The 18,515-nt window shown below is 43.2% G+C and overlaps 1 protein-coding gene across 1 annotated transcript in view; it reads right to left on the bottom strand.

Moving 5' to 3' along the window:
• The window catches only part of bms1 (BMS1 ribosome biogenesis factor), a 31,291-nt gene extending 13,190 nt beyond the window's left edge, over positions 1–18,101 (bottom strand). Inside the window, exons 1-15 of the mRNA XM_020506845.2 lie at positions 17,956–18,101; positions 11,517–11,708; positions 10,979–11,169; positions 10,545–10,624; positions 9,949–10,137; positions 8,647–8,789; positions 8,239–8,360; positions 7,736–7,929; positions 6,939–7,084; positions 5,726–6,366; positions 5,164–5,265; positions 4,800–4,954; positions 4,389–4,470; positions 3,796–4,061; positions 1,762–1,950 (exon numbers count right to left, since the gene is read on the bottom strand). Of these exons, the coding sequence (XP_020362434.1) occupies positions 1,762–1,950; positions 3,796–4,061; positions 4,389–4,470; positions 4,800–4,954; positions 5,164–5,265; positions 5,726–6,366; positions 6,939–7,084; positions 7,736–7,929; positions 8,239–8,360; positions 8,647–8,789; positions 9,949–10,137; positions 10,545–10,624; positions 10,979–11,169; positions 11,517–11,698 (2,682 nt within the window). The 5' untranslated portion in view covers positions 11,699–11,708; positions 17,956–18,101. The remainder of the gene's footprint in view (positions 1–1,761; positions 1,951–3,795; positions 4,062–4,388; positions 4,471–4,799; positions 4,955–5,163; positions 5,266–5,725; positions 6,367–6,938; positions 7,085–7,735; positions 7,930–8,238; positions 8,361–8,646; positions 8,790–9,948; positions 10,138–10,544; positions 10,625–10,978; positions 11,170–11,516; positions 11,709–17,955) is intronic.
• Between the last annotated feature and the right edge of the window lie 414 nt (positions 18,102–18,515).

Here is an 18,515-nt window from a genome sequence, read left to right as displayed (position 1 = left end):
CAATGAGATTCGAAATTGAGCTCGGGTGCATCCTGTTTCTATTGATCATCTTTGAGATGTTTCTTCAACTTGATTCGAGTCCCTGTGGTAAATTCAATTGATTGGATATGATTTGGAAAGGCACACACCTGTCTATATAAGGTCCCACAGTTGACAATGCATGTCAGAGCAAAAACCAAGCCATGAGGTCGAAGGAATTGTCTGTAGAGTTCGGAGACAGGATTGTGTCGAGGCACAGATCTGGGGGAAGGGTACCAACACATTTCTGCAGCATTGAAGATCCCCAAGAACACAGTGCCCTCCATCATTCTTAAATGGAAGAAGTTTGGAACCACCAAGACTCGATGGTCACTCTGACAGAGCCCCAGAGTTCCTCTGTGGAGATGGGAGAACCTTCCAGAAGGACAACCATCTCTGCAGCACTCCACCAATCAGGCCTTTATGGTAGAGTGGCCAGATGGAAGCCACTCCTCAGGAAAGGCACATGACAGCCTGCTTGGAGTTTGCCAAAAGGCACCTAAAGGAATCTTAGACCATGAGAAACAAGATTCTCTGGTCTGATGAAACCAAGATTGAATTATTTGGCCTGAATGCCAAGCGTCACGTCTGGAGGAAACCTGGCACCATCCCTACGGTGAAGCATGGTGGTGGCAGCAACTTATGCTGATGACAGTGTGCTGTACTCTGCCTCCTCTTCAAATCAGGCTATAGCTGATCTGCAGACTGCTTCAAAATGTCATACAAAAAGTACTTGTTGACCACGAACTGGTACTGAATGCAGATAAAACAAAGTACATTCTGTTCTCTAGAGCTCAGGCATATCTGGACGTTGAATGGAGCAAGTCCACTCAAAAATACCATGTCATTTGGATCGATGACAAGTAGTCATTTAAAACATTTTTATTTTACCTTTATTTAACTAGGCAAGTCAGTTAAGAACAAATTCTTATTTTCAATGACGGCCTAGGAACAGTGGGTTAACTGCCTGTTCAGGTGCAGAACGACAGATTTGTACCATATCAGCTCGGGTGTTTAAACTTGCAATCTTCTGGTTACTAGTCCAACACTCTAACCACTAGGCTACCCTGCCGCCCCAAAACATGTAGATGAGCTAAAGAAACAGATTTAAAATGGTCTTCTAGATTGTGCCTTTCGCTTGATAGAATAAATAGTTCAGTTGACTTTCCGTCACTGTGATCTGAATCAGAAAGTGGGCTGGCCATCATTGGCAACGCAGAGAGCATTGCCTTCTGTTCATTTATAAGGCACTCCTGCAGAAACTACCATACTACATCGCTCCTGACCTACAGAAGTACAAATACCTTACTCGCTCACAGTAATGGCTAATTCTTGAAATTACTGTTCTCATTACTGATTTAGGTAAAGCCGCCTTTAGTTTTAGGTGCCACATACATGGAACACATTTCGGAATACCCTACAATTGGACGCACCGTTGCCTTTCAGACATTTCAGTAAATTACCTTTTTACAGAGGAACGCATGCGTTTTCAAAATTGTATTTTTGTATGTTTCATGCTCCCGCCTAGGATTTTTCTAAATGTCAGTAATTCCTTATTTTGCTGCATTTTTGTGAATCAGGGCTCCCTTGCAAAAGAGACATCTGTCTCAATGGGACGTCCCTGTATTTAATAGGGTGATATTTCAGACACAGCCACGGAGTTTTCAGTTCTTGAACTGGAAGTCCAATTCACTCTACTTCAATTTAAATGGATCGGAGCCTGACGCGTTAACCCTCGCTTACCTGCAGGTAGCCTACGTTCCCCTCGCTGGCACCTAGAGCCCCGAGGATGATGGGATAGTGGGGGTCAAAGTTGGTGACAAATTCGCAGGGCAGGGAGGGGATCTCCACACGCACATACATGCCAGGCCGGAAGCCCTCGTACTGGACCCGTGTCTCATCATCCACGTCCTCAAACTCAGCCCGGTTCAGCTATGAAGAGGAAAAAGGTTTAGAGATTGTGGTGAAATGAAAGGCTCAGTGGGTTAGAACATGGTGCTGTCAACATCAGGGTTGTTGGTTTGAATCCCACACGGGACACATACTGAATATACTTTGTGTCAGTGCCAAGGTTGACTGTCCTGTAAGTGGATTTAAAATGCACAATTTTGTGTTGCGTTTCAAGACTGATTTTCCCTCATTGTCTGATCGGAATGTCACTGACAACTTTGGTTTCCTTTTGGGCATAATAACATGTTACCTTACCCCGTTTGAATAATTTCCAAATGCATCCTTCATTGTTTCTTAGATGTAAGCACAGATCTGGTGGTTGGCTAGGTGCAAGTAAGTTTACCACCCTATCGCTCACCACTCCAACCAATTCAGATCTGTGTTCACGCGCAGAGTCGTGGTTGAGTGGTAACACTCCCGCCATGTCACATACGACGCTCCCCACTGGAGACAATACCTTGCAACCAATGTTCCCTCTGTGTGAGCGTGCAGGTGCACAGCCGTGCAGAAGAAATATGAGCGAACGCACAGTAGCCTGAGATTGAACGTCCCTCAACTTTCTTCAGTTTTCCCCTTTAGTTAACACTATCAACGTTTCACTCTACTGTGGCAATTGTGATCGTATCAACGCAATATTAACCACTTTCAATGTAATATACCGAAACAAAACTACGCAAGATTTCGTATGCAAAATTAACTGTGCAGTAGATCGCATTGGAGTAGGATTCTAATGCATTGACAGGCATGTCTCCGCAGTATTCTACACAGAACGGTGCGCCATAACTAATCACAGCTGCAGTAGGCCTATATGCAAATAGCCATTGCCATATGGATATGTGCCATTCACTTTGAACTGGACTGTGTTTACAGTATGAGCTTTCGAGTAGATGCGCTTGTTGTGAGAGCTGAATGTAGCCATGAGTGCACATTTGTTCCTATTCTTTGATAGAGTTATTAGCTCAGTTATAGCTCATTTCTAGTCAACAATGAGGGAGTGATTGCGTCCAACAAGAGCACAAAATGTGTGCATTTCTAGCCATCTTTGGAAAGCAAGTCAGGTACTGAGCTTTTTTGTGTCTAAAAGGAGAATTGGTCTATTTTGAGACGGTCTTGAATAAGTAGCCAATTGTAGCATAATTTGTCGGATTCTCTGTAATAATGGTATGGGAATAATAATGAATTTGATTTTGTAAAGTGGTTTCTTCCGTCAAACAACATTTTCAGTCACCTCCTTGACTAAACAAGTTAATGTCAAGCCCTGCATGTTTATATTTTTTAAAGTCTAATGGAATGTAGGCATTGAACACCACACATTGGCTGCTACTGTAGGCTGAATGATAGCTGTTCTAGTTCCATGTTAATTATGTTCTGGGATGTGTTTTTATCCGTTGTTTTTTATGGTAGGCCTACATTATGATCAAATAGCCACAGTAGCCTACTTGGCCAGTGTTAAAACTAATTTAAATGAGGTACAGCCTCAGTGTGCACAGTAAACGCATGCTGGAAGTTGCACAACATTTTCACAAAGTTCAAGTTTGTGCTCAGCAGACCTGAAATTTGCTCAGTGACTACATTTTTTCGGGAACTTTGCCTGCACCCTCTCTTCCCACTATTTCTCCCACCTGTCTGTAGTCCCCACTCATTTCATAGCTGTCTAAATGAAGTGTCAAAATACCCACACAAAACATATATATTATTTGTAAAACAATCTGTGACTACATCAAGAAAGGAAAAAGGAGACATTTCTGAAGTATTCAAACAGGGCCAGACACTTCTGCCTCCTGTCATATCAAACGTTACCTATGACCCCATAACCCCTCACCTCACCTCTGCCTGTTTTTGCATCTCCTCCTTGAGGTCGTCAAAGTAGGTGGCGTCTCCGTCGTCGTACTCTGTGTCGAAACGCTCCTTCAGCCGCCGTTTCTTCTCCAGACGCTTGTTCTTCTGGGTCTCGTCGTCCACATTCATCAGCTTCTCCTCCTCCTCCTCCTCATCATCATCACTTTCTTCCTTGGCTTGGTCCTTCTGCTTGGCAGCTTTCCCCTTGTGCACTTCCCCCGTCTCCAAGTCCTCAAATTCGCCATACAGCTCCTCTAAAAAGAGAAAAGAGCGAGTTAGCAAGGGGGTGATAATGAACAGTGGACTTCTGATATACCGTGCATATCCCTGATGGATTGGGGCTACTCTGTTGGGAATATGAGCCCATATCTGAGCACATGAAAATAATTAGAATTGGGGAAGATGAATTTCAATTGCTCTCTGCTTACCATAGTTGATGTGCACACAGGAGTCGACCTTAACAGATTTCATTTAAAATGGGACAGACTGCAGTTATAAAACACTTTTTAAAAAGGACAAGACCAAAAGAAAGTCATGAAAACAATCCCAACAGTATTGAACAATGAGCAGCAACTCCTTACCATCCTCTTTCAGCAATGTAGCAGCATCTTGATCGTCTTCCCATTTCCCTGTAACAAAACAGTCCCGTATCGAGTCCAGCATCTGAAACACAATATTTATCTCAATTACAAAAAAATATTCAAGTTTAATTCATCTTTTGAATTGATGGAAACTAAATTGTATTGACCCCAACCTAGGTCAGAATATGAATGGATGGAGGCATCCATCCATAGCTCCTAACACCTAATGCCTTTCTTCAAACTGTTGGTCTTTCCACACTTTAAATGTCCAGTACCAAATAAGGTGTGCTAGTACTGGGTTAAAACAAAAATGTGCAACCCTTGGGGTCCCAGAGGAAGATAAACCCTGTAGTAAAAGAGATGGGACAAAGGAAAGGGGTGCTACAATATGGTTTTGTAGATTTCTTTTACCTCTTCCAGGTCCCAATTGCGAGCGGCATCGGGGTCAAAACGGGAGCAGTCCACGCCGTCCGCACGATGCTTCTTGCCCTTCTCGGGGCGGCTGACTCGAAACAGCCCTCCCAGCTCCTCCTCATCCTCCCCCCCATCACCATCATCCTCTGCCACTGAAGGAAACAAACGTAGTCAGTCAGAAATCAAGGCTAGGCACAAACGGAAGCAAATGGGGCGAAATAGTCAATAAGAAACGGCCATTTTTATCGCTATAGTGTGCATTAATGAATACACCAGTGCTCAACAAACAAGATCCGCCATTACATTAGGATAAAAGGGAAAACGTTTTATATTGTTACTGAAACCCAGGAGGAGACGTTACCTGTGCCATACACCAGTTTACGCAGGTTGGGGGCGGAGCGCTGTTGCCGTAGAAATGCCTCCGACGCTTTCTGTTGCAGGCCCTCCTTCCACCGCAGTGACCCTGAGAAACACGGTCAAATTAATTATTGGTTCTTGTTCCATTTAGCCACTTCCCCTCCCCATCAGTGTTCACAAGGTGAAAGCAATATGGCAGACAGAAGAAGCATGCATTCTGAATGCTAAATCGACCCGTAGCTCCTAGGCACTCCTGTAAATGTAATACGATTAGATAGGGATTTAGATGATCCTATCACAAGGCAAGAAACCTATCCAGTCCGGTCAGATCTACAGGTTTTGAAATCAACAGACAACTGTAGGGGGTAAGGTGCATCACAATATTGCATACACCAGTGTGTGCAGGTTTTTGTTCCAGCCCGCCACTAACACACCTGATTCAAGTATTCAACTTGGTACTCAATTCAGAGCAGCATTATTGAACAAAAATCTGTGGACCCTGAAGAGGTAGTATAGACAAGGGGGAGGGGCCACAATGAAACTACGCTGAATAGACAGAATATTACCTGCACTTTCATAGCACAGCTCTCCTCCCTCCATCTCCTCATCTTCCTCTTCCATTTTGGAGGTGGCATTCGACTTCTTGCCTTCTTTGCCCGAGACATTGGTTTCGCAGTCATCTTCTATTGAGTCACTCGCATCCTCCTCCTCCGAGCAATGACCCGAGTCTATCGGTTTGAGATCACCCTTTTCCACTGCACTGTCTTCTTCATCTTCTTCCCCCTCCGAATCGCTTTCCTCTCCTTCACTCTCCTGCTCTCCCTTCCCCCCTTCCTCCTCCTCACTCATTTCCAGCTCATCCTCACTGTCTGCAAAGGCAGGTACCTCCACCACTGGCTCTTTCCCCAATTTCCTTTCCTCCATCTTCTGTCTCTTCGCCGGAGGGATGGTCTTTATTCCTTGCTTCTCTTTTGGTTCAGTTTTGTCCTTTGCCTTGTTCTTCAAAACCGTTTCTTCTTCTTCTTCCCTTTTGTTTCCCTCCTCATCTTCCTCACCCTCTTCTTCAGACTCTCCTTCCTCATCCCCCTCTTCTTCACTGCGACCCTCGCTGTCATCATCATCTTCCTCTTCAGTGAAGACAGCCTTCCTCCTCTCTCTCTGCGTCTCAGGGTCCCAGACTCGGCTCTCCTGGGGTCCTGACGTCAGCCTGTAAGACAAGATGGAGACCAACACAAGTCAGAGGCAAAAATGTATATCATTTTCTATATGCTTTTATTCAAGAGTCCACTTTTTATTTCATAAAAGAACAAAACGGCAGCCACTTCATTTGCTATAAAGCTGAACGATAGGACTGGAGAAATTTTGCAACTCTCACATTGCAAGGACTGACAGTCCATGAGATTGACATGACGATGAGGTTCTCTTTTAAACAATCTGTTTATAAAACAGATTTTAACAATGATTTTAGGGCTGCGACTCTTGACAATTAGTCTTTAACCAATTGTAACAATGAGTTTAGGGCTGCGACTCTTGACAATTAGTCTTTAACCAATTGTAACAATGAGTTTAGGGCTGCGACTCTTGACAATTAGTCTTTAACCAATTGTAACAATGAGTTTAGGGCTGCGACTCTTGACAATTAGTCTTTAACCAATTGTAACAATGAGTTTAGGGCTGTCTCTCAACTGATTCCATAGTGGCTTTCAAAAGTAGCGCATAATATATGTGATAGGGTGTCATTTGAGATTTCCAAGACGTTGCTGTCTGAGCATCACTCACTCATTCTCCTCCTCCTCCACTTCCCCGGGGGTCAGGGCAGCCGCCCCTGTGAACAGTGACACTTTGCTGGCGGCCATCTTGGCATCCAGGGTGGTGTGTGTACTGATGAGGGATTGGACCAACTCTGTGGTGGGACGGACCTCCTCCTAGTGGACACGGGACAGAAGTAACTGATTATAGGAACGTGTGCACACACACATACATATTACCGAAATCCTCTGTACATGATCTAGGTTCAGGGGAGAGGAAATTTTCAATGGCCCTTGACACTTTCGGTTTAGTACACTCATTACGACAGTCTCAAGCCATTGTATATAACAGTAGTCAATTATATTCAAGGGCACTTTCATATCACATCCATCAACTACCTGACTTTGACCAATCAAATCAAATGTATTTATATAGCCCTTCTTACATCAGCTGATATCTCAAAGTGCTGTACAGAAACCCAGCCTAAAACCCCAAACAGCAAGCAATACAGGTGTAGAAGCACGGTGACTAGGAAAAACTCCCTAGAAAGACCAAAACCTAGGAAGAAACCTAGAGAGGAACCAGGCTATAAGGGGTGGCCAGTCCTCTTCTGGCTGTGCCGGGTGGAGATTATAACAGAACAGGGGCAAGATGTTCAAATGTTCATAAATGACCAGCATGGTCAAATAATAATAATCACAGTGGTTGTCGAGGGTGCAACAAGTCAGCACCAATAAAAATACATTGTTTTTTATTTTTTGTTAACTGTTTCAAAGAATTTTCCTTTTCTGTGTCTTACTGAACATGGCCCAGGGGTTGGAACTGACCTGTTCTTGATTGACGTGGCCGCCGGGCAGGTCGATGTACACTGCGTCCTTATCGTACACGACCCCCCCGACCCCTGCCATAGGAGCGTAGAGCAGCCGCTCCTTCTCGTTCAGAGCCCTCTTCTTCTGCGCTTCAGGCAGAGCGCAGGGGTCTGGCAGGAAGCTGATGTCTGCCACCGCAAAGTCCCCCACACCTGCAGAGGGTGCCATCACGTGTTAGGTTTCAAACCAAATTGCCCAATGTTAAAACAATATAGCTTTCTGAATCAATGTTTTCAAAACCCCACCCCACAAAACCCCACTGTAGGAGTGAAACATTTCCCAAAAACACCATCGCAGTAACCACATGCTGTTTATTTGCACAATACATTGGTGAATGTGAATAGTGCATGTCAATATGTACTAGCTTTGATGCAGTATTAAATTCATCTCTTCTCCACAAGTCAGTGTTCCTAAAAAGGGCTCAGATTCTTATTTGCTCTTAACCCAATGAGCATACTTACCAGGGATATGGACCTGGCCTTTATTCTTCAAGTATGTCCCCCTCAGGTAACCATAGAGAGATACAGTACGATCACACTTGGGGTCCACCCTCACCATCTCGGGGTCCGTCAAATCCTCCATGCTGTGTAGATGGTGAATGTGATCGAGGGACAGTGAAGGGGTACAGTTCAACAAGAACATTTGAAAACAGAGTGAAGATGAAAGCAGGGTAGTAGGATCCATCACTCACAGGCACACAAGTGTGCACAACACACACACACGCACAAACCATAAACATTCTTTCTATTAGAAAACAGCTCTGTTACACGCACCATTCAACAGCATGTATCATGTCACTTTCTCTACTCGGAATCTATTCTAGCTACTTTCCTTTACAAACACATTGCTCTAAAAGGTCTGACACTCACCGGTCGGCCACGACGTAGGGATGAGATTGCTGCCACACCAGCGGACGGAACTTCATGACGGAGATGAAGCGGCCCAGGTTCTTGACCTCCTGGGTCTGGTACTCTCCGTACACCATACCGGACAGGTAGAAGAGTTTGGCACCCTGTGGGAACAAAGAGGGAACGTGGAACACTGTTCAGGAAAGGGACTTGTGTTGGATTAGGTTCAGAGAAAGACCGCATGCCATGTTTATGAGATTGTTAGCCTTCATAACTTTAACACATTTACAACATGCAAGCTGACAGTGTACATCTTTTTAATGTAATTTTTTTTACGTCTTATCAAGACAAACCTAAGAAAATCACAAGTCAACTTGTCACTTCGATAGCACAAGAGAAAAAATTGGAGTTGCAGGATGTATGAAAGGGACGTGCAGGGTTGGCACAGACTGGCCAACTCTGCAAATGTACCTCCAAGGTTTATCTAGCACATCAGAAATATCTCAGCACTTGCCAAGAAATTAAACATGAAATGTGCTAGCTATAGGTTGTAAATAGTTAGTTACAGTATGGTGTTCAGATGTTGTTGCTTTTGATATTATCCATGATTTGTACTGTTTGAATACATTTGTGAAAGCCAATAAAAATACTTCACAAAAAAACCTGCCAAACCAACTCCATCATCAAGTTTGCTGACGATACAACGGTGATAGGGCTGATCACTGAAAATGACGAGAAAGCCCACAGAGAGGTGGTTAGAGCCCTGGCAGAGTGGTGCCAGGACAATAACCTCTCCCTCAACCTCAACAAAACCAAAGAGGTGATTGTAGACTACAGGACGGCTGTAGAGGTTTGGCTTGGCCCCTCAGATCCTCAGGGGCCTTTACAGGTGCACCATTGAGAGCATTCTGTCTGGCTGCATCGCCGCCTGGTACGGCAACTACCCGGCCAGAACCACAAGGCTCTACAGAGGGTGGTGAAGACTGCCCAGTCATGCAGGCAGCAGGACATCTACACCAGGCAGTCTCTGAGGAAGTCCAGAAGATCGCCAAAGATTCCAGCCACGGACTGCTTTCTCCGCTACCTTCCGGCAGGCAGTACCTGAGTATCAGGTCTCGGACAAACAGGTTCCGAGACAGCTTCTACCTCCACTCCATAAGACTGTTGAGCAGCTAACCCTAAGCTGTCTACCTGCACAGACCCGTCTACCTGTACTCACCTGCATTTTAAGAGACTATTTGCACTGACTCCCTCAACCTTACACACACAATTGCTAATACGATTTATGGTGTGAAGCCAAATATAAAATCTTTTGGTGCTGACCTGGTAGACCTCAGTCCAGAAGCGATGCTTGAGCCGCTTCTTGGTCTTGCGAAGGGCCTTGTTGTTGCGGAACGAGTCCAGGTGGGTGAGCACGCCCATGATGCGCGGGAAGCCGTGCACCTGGCAGATGTTGAGGAACTCAAAGGTCTCCATTTCAAAGCCGAAGCTGGCGTCAATGAGCATCAGCACCTGGTGGACCACAGGGATGTCAGTCTTTAGCTCACTGATAGCCCCACGTCAAGTCTATTTTTATTGTTTGGTAGGGAAATCTGGGTTAAATTAAATTGTCACAGATATGTGCATCTCAAATGGCACCCTACTTACTATATAGTGCACTACATTTGACCAGAGCCCTATGGGCCCTGGTCAAAAGTAGTGCACTACATAGCGAATAAGATGTAATTTGGGACTCACAAGTGTTGATGCCAACACTGCATTTTTGTAGCATGATAAAATATACTAAAAAGCCAACAATAAGGCATCAAAACAGACACTGTACGTATTCCAATATCATAAGAAGTACAATTCTATCTTGTCATCAATGCCTTTAAAATTCAGACATTTTGCCCTTAATCACCATACACAAATGAACTTACCAGGTCAGCAACCTTTGCCAAGTCAATCATTGTGTTTATGTCATTGCTACACTCAATGAAGGTAAGACGCCTCTTCTTTCCTGAAAGGAAAATGAAGATGGTGGTGCGGCGGCGTTAGCACACAAGCTAAACACAACACAATAAATGACAGCTCTGTGGTCACACAAGCTAAACACAACACAATAAATGACAGCTCTGTGGTCACGCAAGGTAAACACAACACATTAAATGACAGCTCTGTGGTCACACAAGGTTGTATTCACTAGGAACTAAACGGAAGCAAATATGACAAAACAGGGAGGGACTACCTTAACTTTTTCAAGAAGAACTGCTTGTGTTCATTTTTCGGTTGCAAATTGCTTTGCTATGGTGTGAACTAATGAATACGACCCAACTGATCTCAATACAGTAAGAAATATCCAAGCTCAGCTCACCAGAGACAATGGTCACAGGCCCGCAGATGTCCGCTAGTTTCTGCCGGGTGAAGTTTTTGATCAGGCAGCGGATGAGGGTACTCTTGCCCACCTTGGGGGGTCCTACCACCACCACCACTATTGGGGGAGGCTCTAAAGGGGTGCGGTCCACCAGGGGTATGTGATGTTTCTTGGCCTTTAGGTCCTGGGCTCTAGGAGAGGGGAAAGAACAGTGTTTATAGTTTCCTACAATGTTGAACTGTGTCTGTCTGCACTTGTTGTGCTGCTGCCTCTACACCGCTTTTCTAAATCTCAACATCTGACCATCTGTCTGAAACACTCAAGATACATGTTAACAGCATTCACTCCTGTGGCTATTTCTAAGAACTTGTAAAACCACAGATTAGTGTCACACTAACTAAAAAGACAACAATATACTATGTAAACCTTGTGAAATAAAACTAAATAAATGATAAAAATGCAAACATGAAAGTGGATGGTGGGATGATTTTTCATGTAGTGTAGTATAGTGGGGCATGTATATATGAATGCTGCTGACCTGTGGAAGGTTTTGGCCATGCGCACTGCTGACTGGACCGCAAACGCTTTGGGGTTCCTCTTGCGCTCATCATCTCCGGCTGGAGTTCCCAGCTGCTTCCTGCTCTTCTTCCTCTCCGCCTTGGGCCCGCTGTGCTTCTGCTGGTGCCGCTTCTGTTCCTTCTTTGGCTCCTTTCCCTCCATCTTCTCCTATCTGACAATCACACACACGTCAGAAACTGAAGCTCGGAGGATCAAATGTAGCTTTGCCTTATGCACATCCCACTTAATTAGGTGCTTCATGTAACAATCATTTAGATAGTTCCAACTACCTCCCTGTATGAGAGTGAACTACCTACAGTATGTCAAGAAACTTGCCCATAATGGTTGTAGTGCATTTGCTAGTAACAGCAGGGTCACTCAACTCATGGAAATCTGAAATAAGTATCAGTAAAAGGTGATGGTGATGGCCAATATAAAAGTAACTGCAGCAAATTGGTCTATGCTACACATTGTACAAGCATTTTCCACAGCTCACAACATAGATTGTAGGACCGGGACGATTTTACATACAGCAAGTTTTTAAAGGACCAAAGAGTTACCAGCTTCGTGTTTTCATTTCTGCCATGGAAATAAGATTGAGATACTGGTATCGTTCCGGTCCAAATAGCTAGTGGGTGTTATGGGAGCACCACTACCGACAAATCAACTACATGTAACCACATTATCCTAAATTGTTTTCCTCATTTGACGACCAGTTCGTCAGTCGTCTTCGTGTTTGTATTACGACATTTACTCATCAATCAAGTGTTGAGGAGTCTCTTTTTGTACTTCCTGACTGTTAATACACTAACTGCATATCTAGCTAGCTACCATGCAAACAGATTTAGTTTTGAGCTCATTTCAACGTAAGCCACAGTTTGTATGCCAGATAACGTGATATAACTTAATACGTTTCCATTACTGGGCATTACAGGCTGACCAAACCACGCGTGCGTCTGCGTGCACCAGTTGATTTTGTTCACCCACACCAGACGTAATCATGACACGCAGGTTGAAAAATCAAAACAAACTCTGAACCAATTATATAAATTTGGGGACAGGTCAAAACAAATTAATTTCAGGTCATCTCTCCTCCTTCCTTCAGGTTTCTTTGGACTTTATTTGGCGGTTGGCAACCAACTTTACGGTGCATTACCACAAAGATGAACGGAGTGTGGACCTCAGTTCCTCTTTCAATCACCCACGTGGGTATACGCTCCTAAAAACCAATGAGGAGATGGGAGAGGAGGGATTGCAGGCGTTGAGCATCACAAATACAACCAAGTTATATTTTAGCGCCTGGCCACGCAGACGCATGTATACATTTATCTTGCACCGCTCGCGTCGTCAGCAGGTTACAGGTTAGCTAAGACAAACTGTTGCCATATATTTGAACTTAACTGTTCTTGGCGACACTTTTTTTGTTCTGATTCGGTGAAAAGAGTACCTTAGAAATGTCTGTGTCCGGTTACAGGTGGTTCTCTGAAAACCACAGAATATTCAGAAAGATATTACATCCAAGTTTTGTATCGAGTGAGAAAGGCCTCTTGCATGTGTGTACATCTTTGTTTTGGTCGCAATGTGTGATGCGCTGCCCTCTACTTCTACAAAGATGTTGGGAAATGCAAGATGTCTGGCAGCTAAAATGGCGAGGGAACACGTCACTCAGTGCAAAACGTGGAATTAATATCTTTCTGAAAAGTCTCTGGTCTTTGGAGAACAACCAGCAACTGGACAAAGACTTAAGATAATTTCTTGATTCGGGGAAAAAAAGTATTGTCAAGAAAAATTTGACTATGGCAACGTTTGTTTAAGCTAACCTGTAACGCCCAGTAATGGAAACGTATTATTAAGATATGACATCATCTGGCATACAAATTGTAGCCAATTGTTGCCAAGTACCTCAACTCCTCCACGTAGTTGAGAGCAGACTCCAGTTTTTTAAATGAACCCATGTACATCCTCTGTTGTTGCGGGCCTTTGCTGAAATTCACACATTTGAATAAAACCTTAATCAAATACAACCACTGACTGAAATACTATGAAAGGCACGCAACAGAGGACAAACATAGGAAGGATTTAATGTACATTTTTTAAGTATTGACGCATAGCAACAAAGGAGTCTGAGGTTCATTTCAAAAACTCTAGTCTGCTGTCAACTCTAGCCCAACTGGCGCTATTGTTCCTTTAACATCGTTTTTGTCAACTGCATTCAACTGGAATCTATGCAGCTATCCAGCAGATTCCGGCTACTATCACGCTTGTTCACACCGAGTTGCACTGGAGTCGGAACGCCATCATGGTTAGATTTAGACACTGCAGAGCCGGCGAGAGATGGGCTGGAAAACATACCTCAATGCAGGGATGGGATATGCAACTAACCAGGCTTCCAGCCAACCTTTTGTAGGATGTACATGTAGGATAAAACAAAATGTCAGGAAAGGCCCGATGGAAACAAATTAGTTGGTAAACTTTCCAAAGTCGAGAAAACACTACACTTTTCAAAATAAGAAAGTAGCATTAGCAACTAGTTTTTTTTTTTTGGTGGTGGTGGTGGTACGCATATTTTTCCTTTTTATAACGGCTCGCCAATTAAAGCTACGTAAGGGAATTTGACGCCATTGCAGCCTGAATGGAAGATGTTTTATGTACAAGCCGGTCACCTGGGAACATGACAAGTGTATAGCCGACTGCATAAATTCGTTGGACGCAGTTGAAAAACAACCTAAGAGGAATATTAGCGCCATCTGTCGACAGGTGCTGCAAAATACCCATGAGGGCCTTCTCTCTTGGTGATTGCCAATTAAATGCATTACATTTTTACTTTCCTTTGGTGCTTGTGAGCACAGAAACTAGGAGCAATCGTAAGCTTTTAGTCAAACTAAACATTTATCATTATTCATGGTACTTAAATGCAATTTCTGTGAACTACACAAGCCCAGGGATTTCTTCAATTAATGAGCCAAAAATTAAACAGAGCGTAAATGATCAGAAGTGCTCAACATGGCACAACATGTTGGCAAAACATTTGTTTAATGTAGGGTTTCTTAAACTATGGGTTGGGACCCAAACTGGGCCCTGGGCATGTGAGAGGTGGGCCGTGAGTTATGAGAATATATCTATCAATCACCCACAATCTCTTCTTAATTCGGGTCGTTGGATGACGATTTGGGTCCTGGGAGAATGGTCCATTTCTCTTTTGGGTCACAAGCTAAAAAGGTTTAAGAACCCCTGGTAATGGGTACAGTACTTTGGACATCATAGAGAGTTTATTGTGTGTATTTGTTGAGCAACAGTCATTGGACTATATGAAAATGGTCATGTTTCAGTTTGATGGTATAGGGTCTAGGGTTTTTCCTGTTCACATCCCTTGTCACATGATCAGGAAAATCTCCTGGCCCTAGTTATGAAGTGTTTTAAAGTTAACAGTAACAGTGGTTATGCTTATCATGGTGTGGAAACTGCAGAAGTACACTTTTCCCTCAACAGGGGGAGATGTGGCTCTGTCAGGTTAGAGTACCTTACACTGTCAGTAGATCTGCAACATACTGAGAGAACAGACCACCCTAAAGTCTCTCAGCTCCTGAGGTGACAGACAATGAAAAAGAGCAGTCAGGTAGACAGGATATATAGCCTACTGCTTATCTGTAGCCTACTGGATTTAATAGGACTTGACATACTACATGGTTCCACTAACAGAACTATGGAAGTTCACTTCCATACAAAGGCTATACTGGATGTATCCAAGTATGCATGATTCCCATGTCACAGGCATAGTAGAATGACACGCCACTATAGTAAAGAGTTCAGTATGGTTTAACAAAATAGTGGCAGTTCACTACCATAGAAAGGTTAGGCCTATACATTGAGCATGTATTAATATTTCTTATAGTACAAGTTCTTTATAGATCACTGACTGTATGTTCCATGCAGGAACACGTCATGTCTGCAGCCCAGGAAACGGGTCGACACCCACTGCCGGGCAGAGAGTACTACACCGTAGCACCGAGAGCAACGTCACTGATGGGCACAGCGACTAGGGCTCGCTACTGAGATCCCATGCCTGGGTTCAGAGACATCTTACATCTGCAGCAATGACAGATTCTCCTGCTTTCTGCATATGCTTCTTCTAATGGGGCTACATGTACCCGTGCAAGCATAGAGGTGAGTAGAGAAGAGGAAAAGAGAGCAGGATAGAGGGAGAATAAGTAAAGGGAGTAGGGAGGGAGAGGGAGATGTGGGAAGAGAGAAGAGATGAGGATAGAGGGAATAGGTGAACGAAGGAGGAAGATCTGTGAGAAGAGGAGCTTTTAGGTCATGTTGTAATTATCGTATTATTACACCTCAGAAAAAAAATCTAGCAGGAGGCTGTCTGACCGAAAGATCACCTCCTGTCTCGGTCATAAACACTTTGGAAGAATGGGAGTTACATTTAGACCTATAGACAGAATAGGACCAGCACACACCTGTGGTTATATCCAGGCTTGGTATGTGTCATACGATATTGGCACATAGCGGAGTAAAAGACTGCCTCCATCGTATAGGATATTGAACTAAGGCTCCATGGAAATTAAATAGACACATCTGTCATTATATCCAGTTGTACTGTATGTCATAAGATATTGGCACATAGATATAGGACAAGATGAATGTCTACATCTGTATTATAATACACTAAGGATTTTGAGCTGAGGGAGAATCTCTTCCTAAAATGTTGGGATGCTTTTCTTCCTTTTAGGCTCAAAAGAAGTGTGTCGTCCTCCCACATGGTATTGTCTACTTTACACCGAGTATATCAAACATTACAAATTTTCCTAATATTGAGTTGTATTTTTGGGTCCCACTTTAAACGAAGCACAACTGATACAAAGACTTTATATAACATACAAAATGCTTCATAAGCACTATATAAATACTTCACAAATCATCTATAAGCATGTCATACTCTATAAATGGTGTGTAAAGTGTGACATAACCATTCCTACTAAAGGGTGAAATGCTAAAAATAACATAACGCAATATGTTTATACAACATTTATAGAGTATGGCATGCTTATAGATGATTTGTTAAGTATTTATGTAGTGCTTGTGAAGCCTTTATGTATACTGTATATTAAGCCTTTATAAGCTGTACTTTGTTTAAAATAGGACCTTTTGTCTATTTCCCCAGTTGTTGTGTTTGGAATGCCAGTTGTTGTGTCATGTCAATGTCAATGCCATTATGACATCATTTTGCTACCAAGGCAAAGCCTATAAAAGCGCAGGTACAGCTCCTCAGTGGGTATAACAATAATCATGCCCAGACGTAGACAATCAACTACTCGCCCAGTCCGCATGAAGCGTAGAGCCACTCGGACCATGAGGCATAAGAGGAGAATTGGCAGGAGGAGACTTTAGTTCCCTTACTAACTAACCATCAAAGAGAGTTTTGGCAAAGCTGGTGAATAAATTATGTTTTACTCAGGTAGTTTACCACTGAAAAAAATGGGCAGTTCCAGTCTACTTGAGGCTCACCCACAGATGCCAATCTCATCATGGACAACTTGAGCGTTTTAGCAATTTTTCAACTACTTAATACTTTTTTAGCTACTTTGCATGTTAACTTAACTCCTAACCTTAACTCCTAGCCTGGAAGGTTGTAAGTTTAGCAAATGTGTAAGCTATAATACGAATTGTAATTTGTAATATATCATACGAAATGGATGGACATTCACAAATTAATACATATGAAATGTAACACATCATATACTGAACAAAACACTGGGGACAGTAAAAGGCCACCACTCTTAAATGTGCAGTTTTGTCATATAACACAATGCCACAGAATTCTCAAATTTTAGGGAAGTGTGCAATTGGCATGCTGACTGCAGCAACATCAACCAGAGCTGTTGCCAGACAATTTAATGTTAATTTCTCTACCATAAGCCACCTCCAACATAGTTGGAGAGAATTTCGCAGTATGTTCAAACAGCCTCAGACCACGCCAGCCCTGGACCTCCACATGCGGCTTCTTCACCTGCGGGATCGTTTGAGACAAGCCACCCAGACGAAACTGAGACATATTTCTGTCTGTGATAAGCCTTTTTGTGGATTAAAACTCCTTCTGATTGGCTGGGCATAGCTCCCCAGTGGGTGGGCCTACGCTAACCCAAGCCAACCCACGGCTGCGCCCCTGCCCAGTAACGTGAAACCATCATTAGGGTCTAATGAAATTATTTAAATTGATTGATTTCCTTACATGAACTGTAACTCCGTAAAATAGTTGCATCATTTGAGTTTATATTTTTGTTCAGTATACATGGAGTGTGTCGGATTTACATACAGTATAATACGAAATGCTCTGAGACCAGGTCTCTGGTTGAGGTACAAAGCTAATTTCAACTATGAAGGCAGGAAGAAATAAAACCACATTAAGTTACCTGTGAGATATCTGCTTCCAACGACTTGATTTTGATTTTGTTAACGCCTTTGTTAACTCATCTGGATAAATATAATAGTTGCAAAACAAACGTGTTTCTAACTGTCTCACGTGCGTACTGCAAATCCGGAAGTGATGGCCATCTGTATTTCCCGACGTCTAGGAAACATCACACCAATTTAATCGTTCCGCCTACCAACAACGTTCCGCCGTTTTTGGTTGTAGTCTAGTCTCTGCAAAAAATATATCTCTCAAATCTATCAATGACAAAGGAAGAGTGATTTAAAAGCTTTCTCATAAATTAGACTCAAATTACTGCAGATGTTGTGGGGCGGAAGGGTAGCCTAGTGGTTAGAGCTTTGGACAAGTAACCGCAAGGTTGCAAGTTCAAGACCCAGAGCTTATAGGGTACAAATCTTTCCCTACCCCTGAACAAGGCAATACAAATTTGTTCTTAACTGACTTGAGTTAAATAAAGATGAACTGGTCCTATTTCATTGTCAACTATGAGATAATAAATTACCAATGCAGCAGTTCACATAAAGGAGGTGTTTTATTTGG

This window comes from Oncorhynchus kisutch, linkage group LG2 (genome assembly GCF_002021735.2).
Source record: "Oncorhynchus kisutch isolate 150728-3 linkage group LG2, Okis_V2, whole genome shotgun sequence".
NCBI lineage: Eukaryota > Metazoa > Chordata > Actinopteri > Salmoniformes > Salmonidae > Oncorhynchus > Oncorhynchus kisutch.
This window is presented reverse-complemented; position numbering and strand designations above follow the sequence as displayed.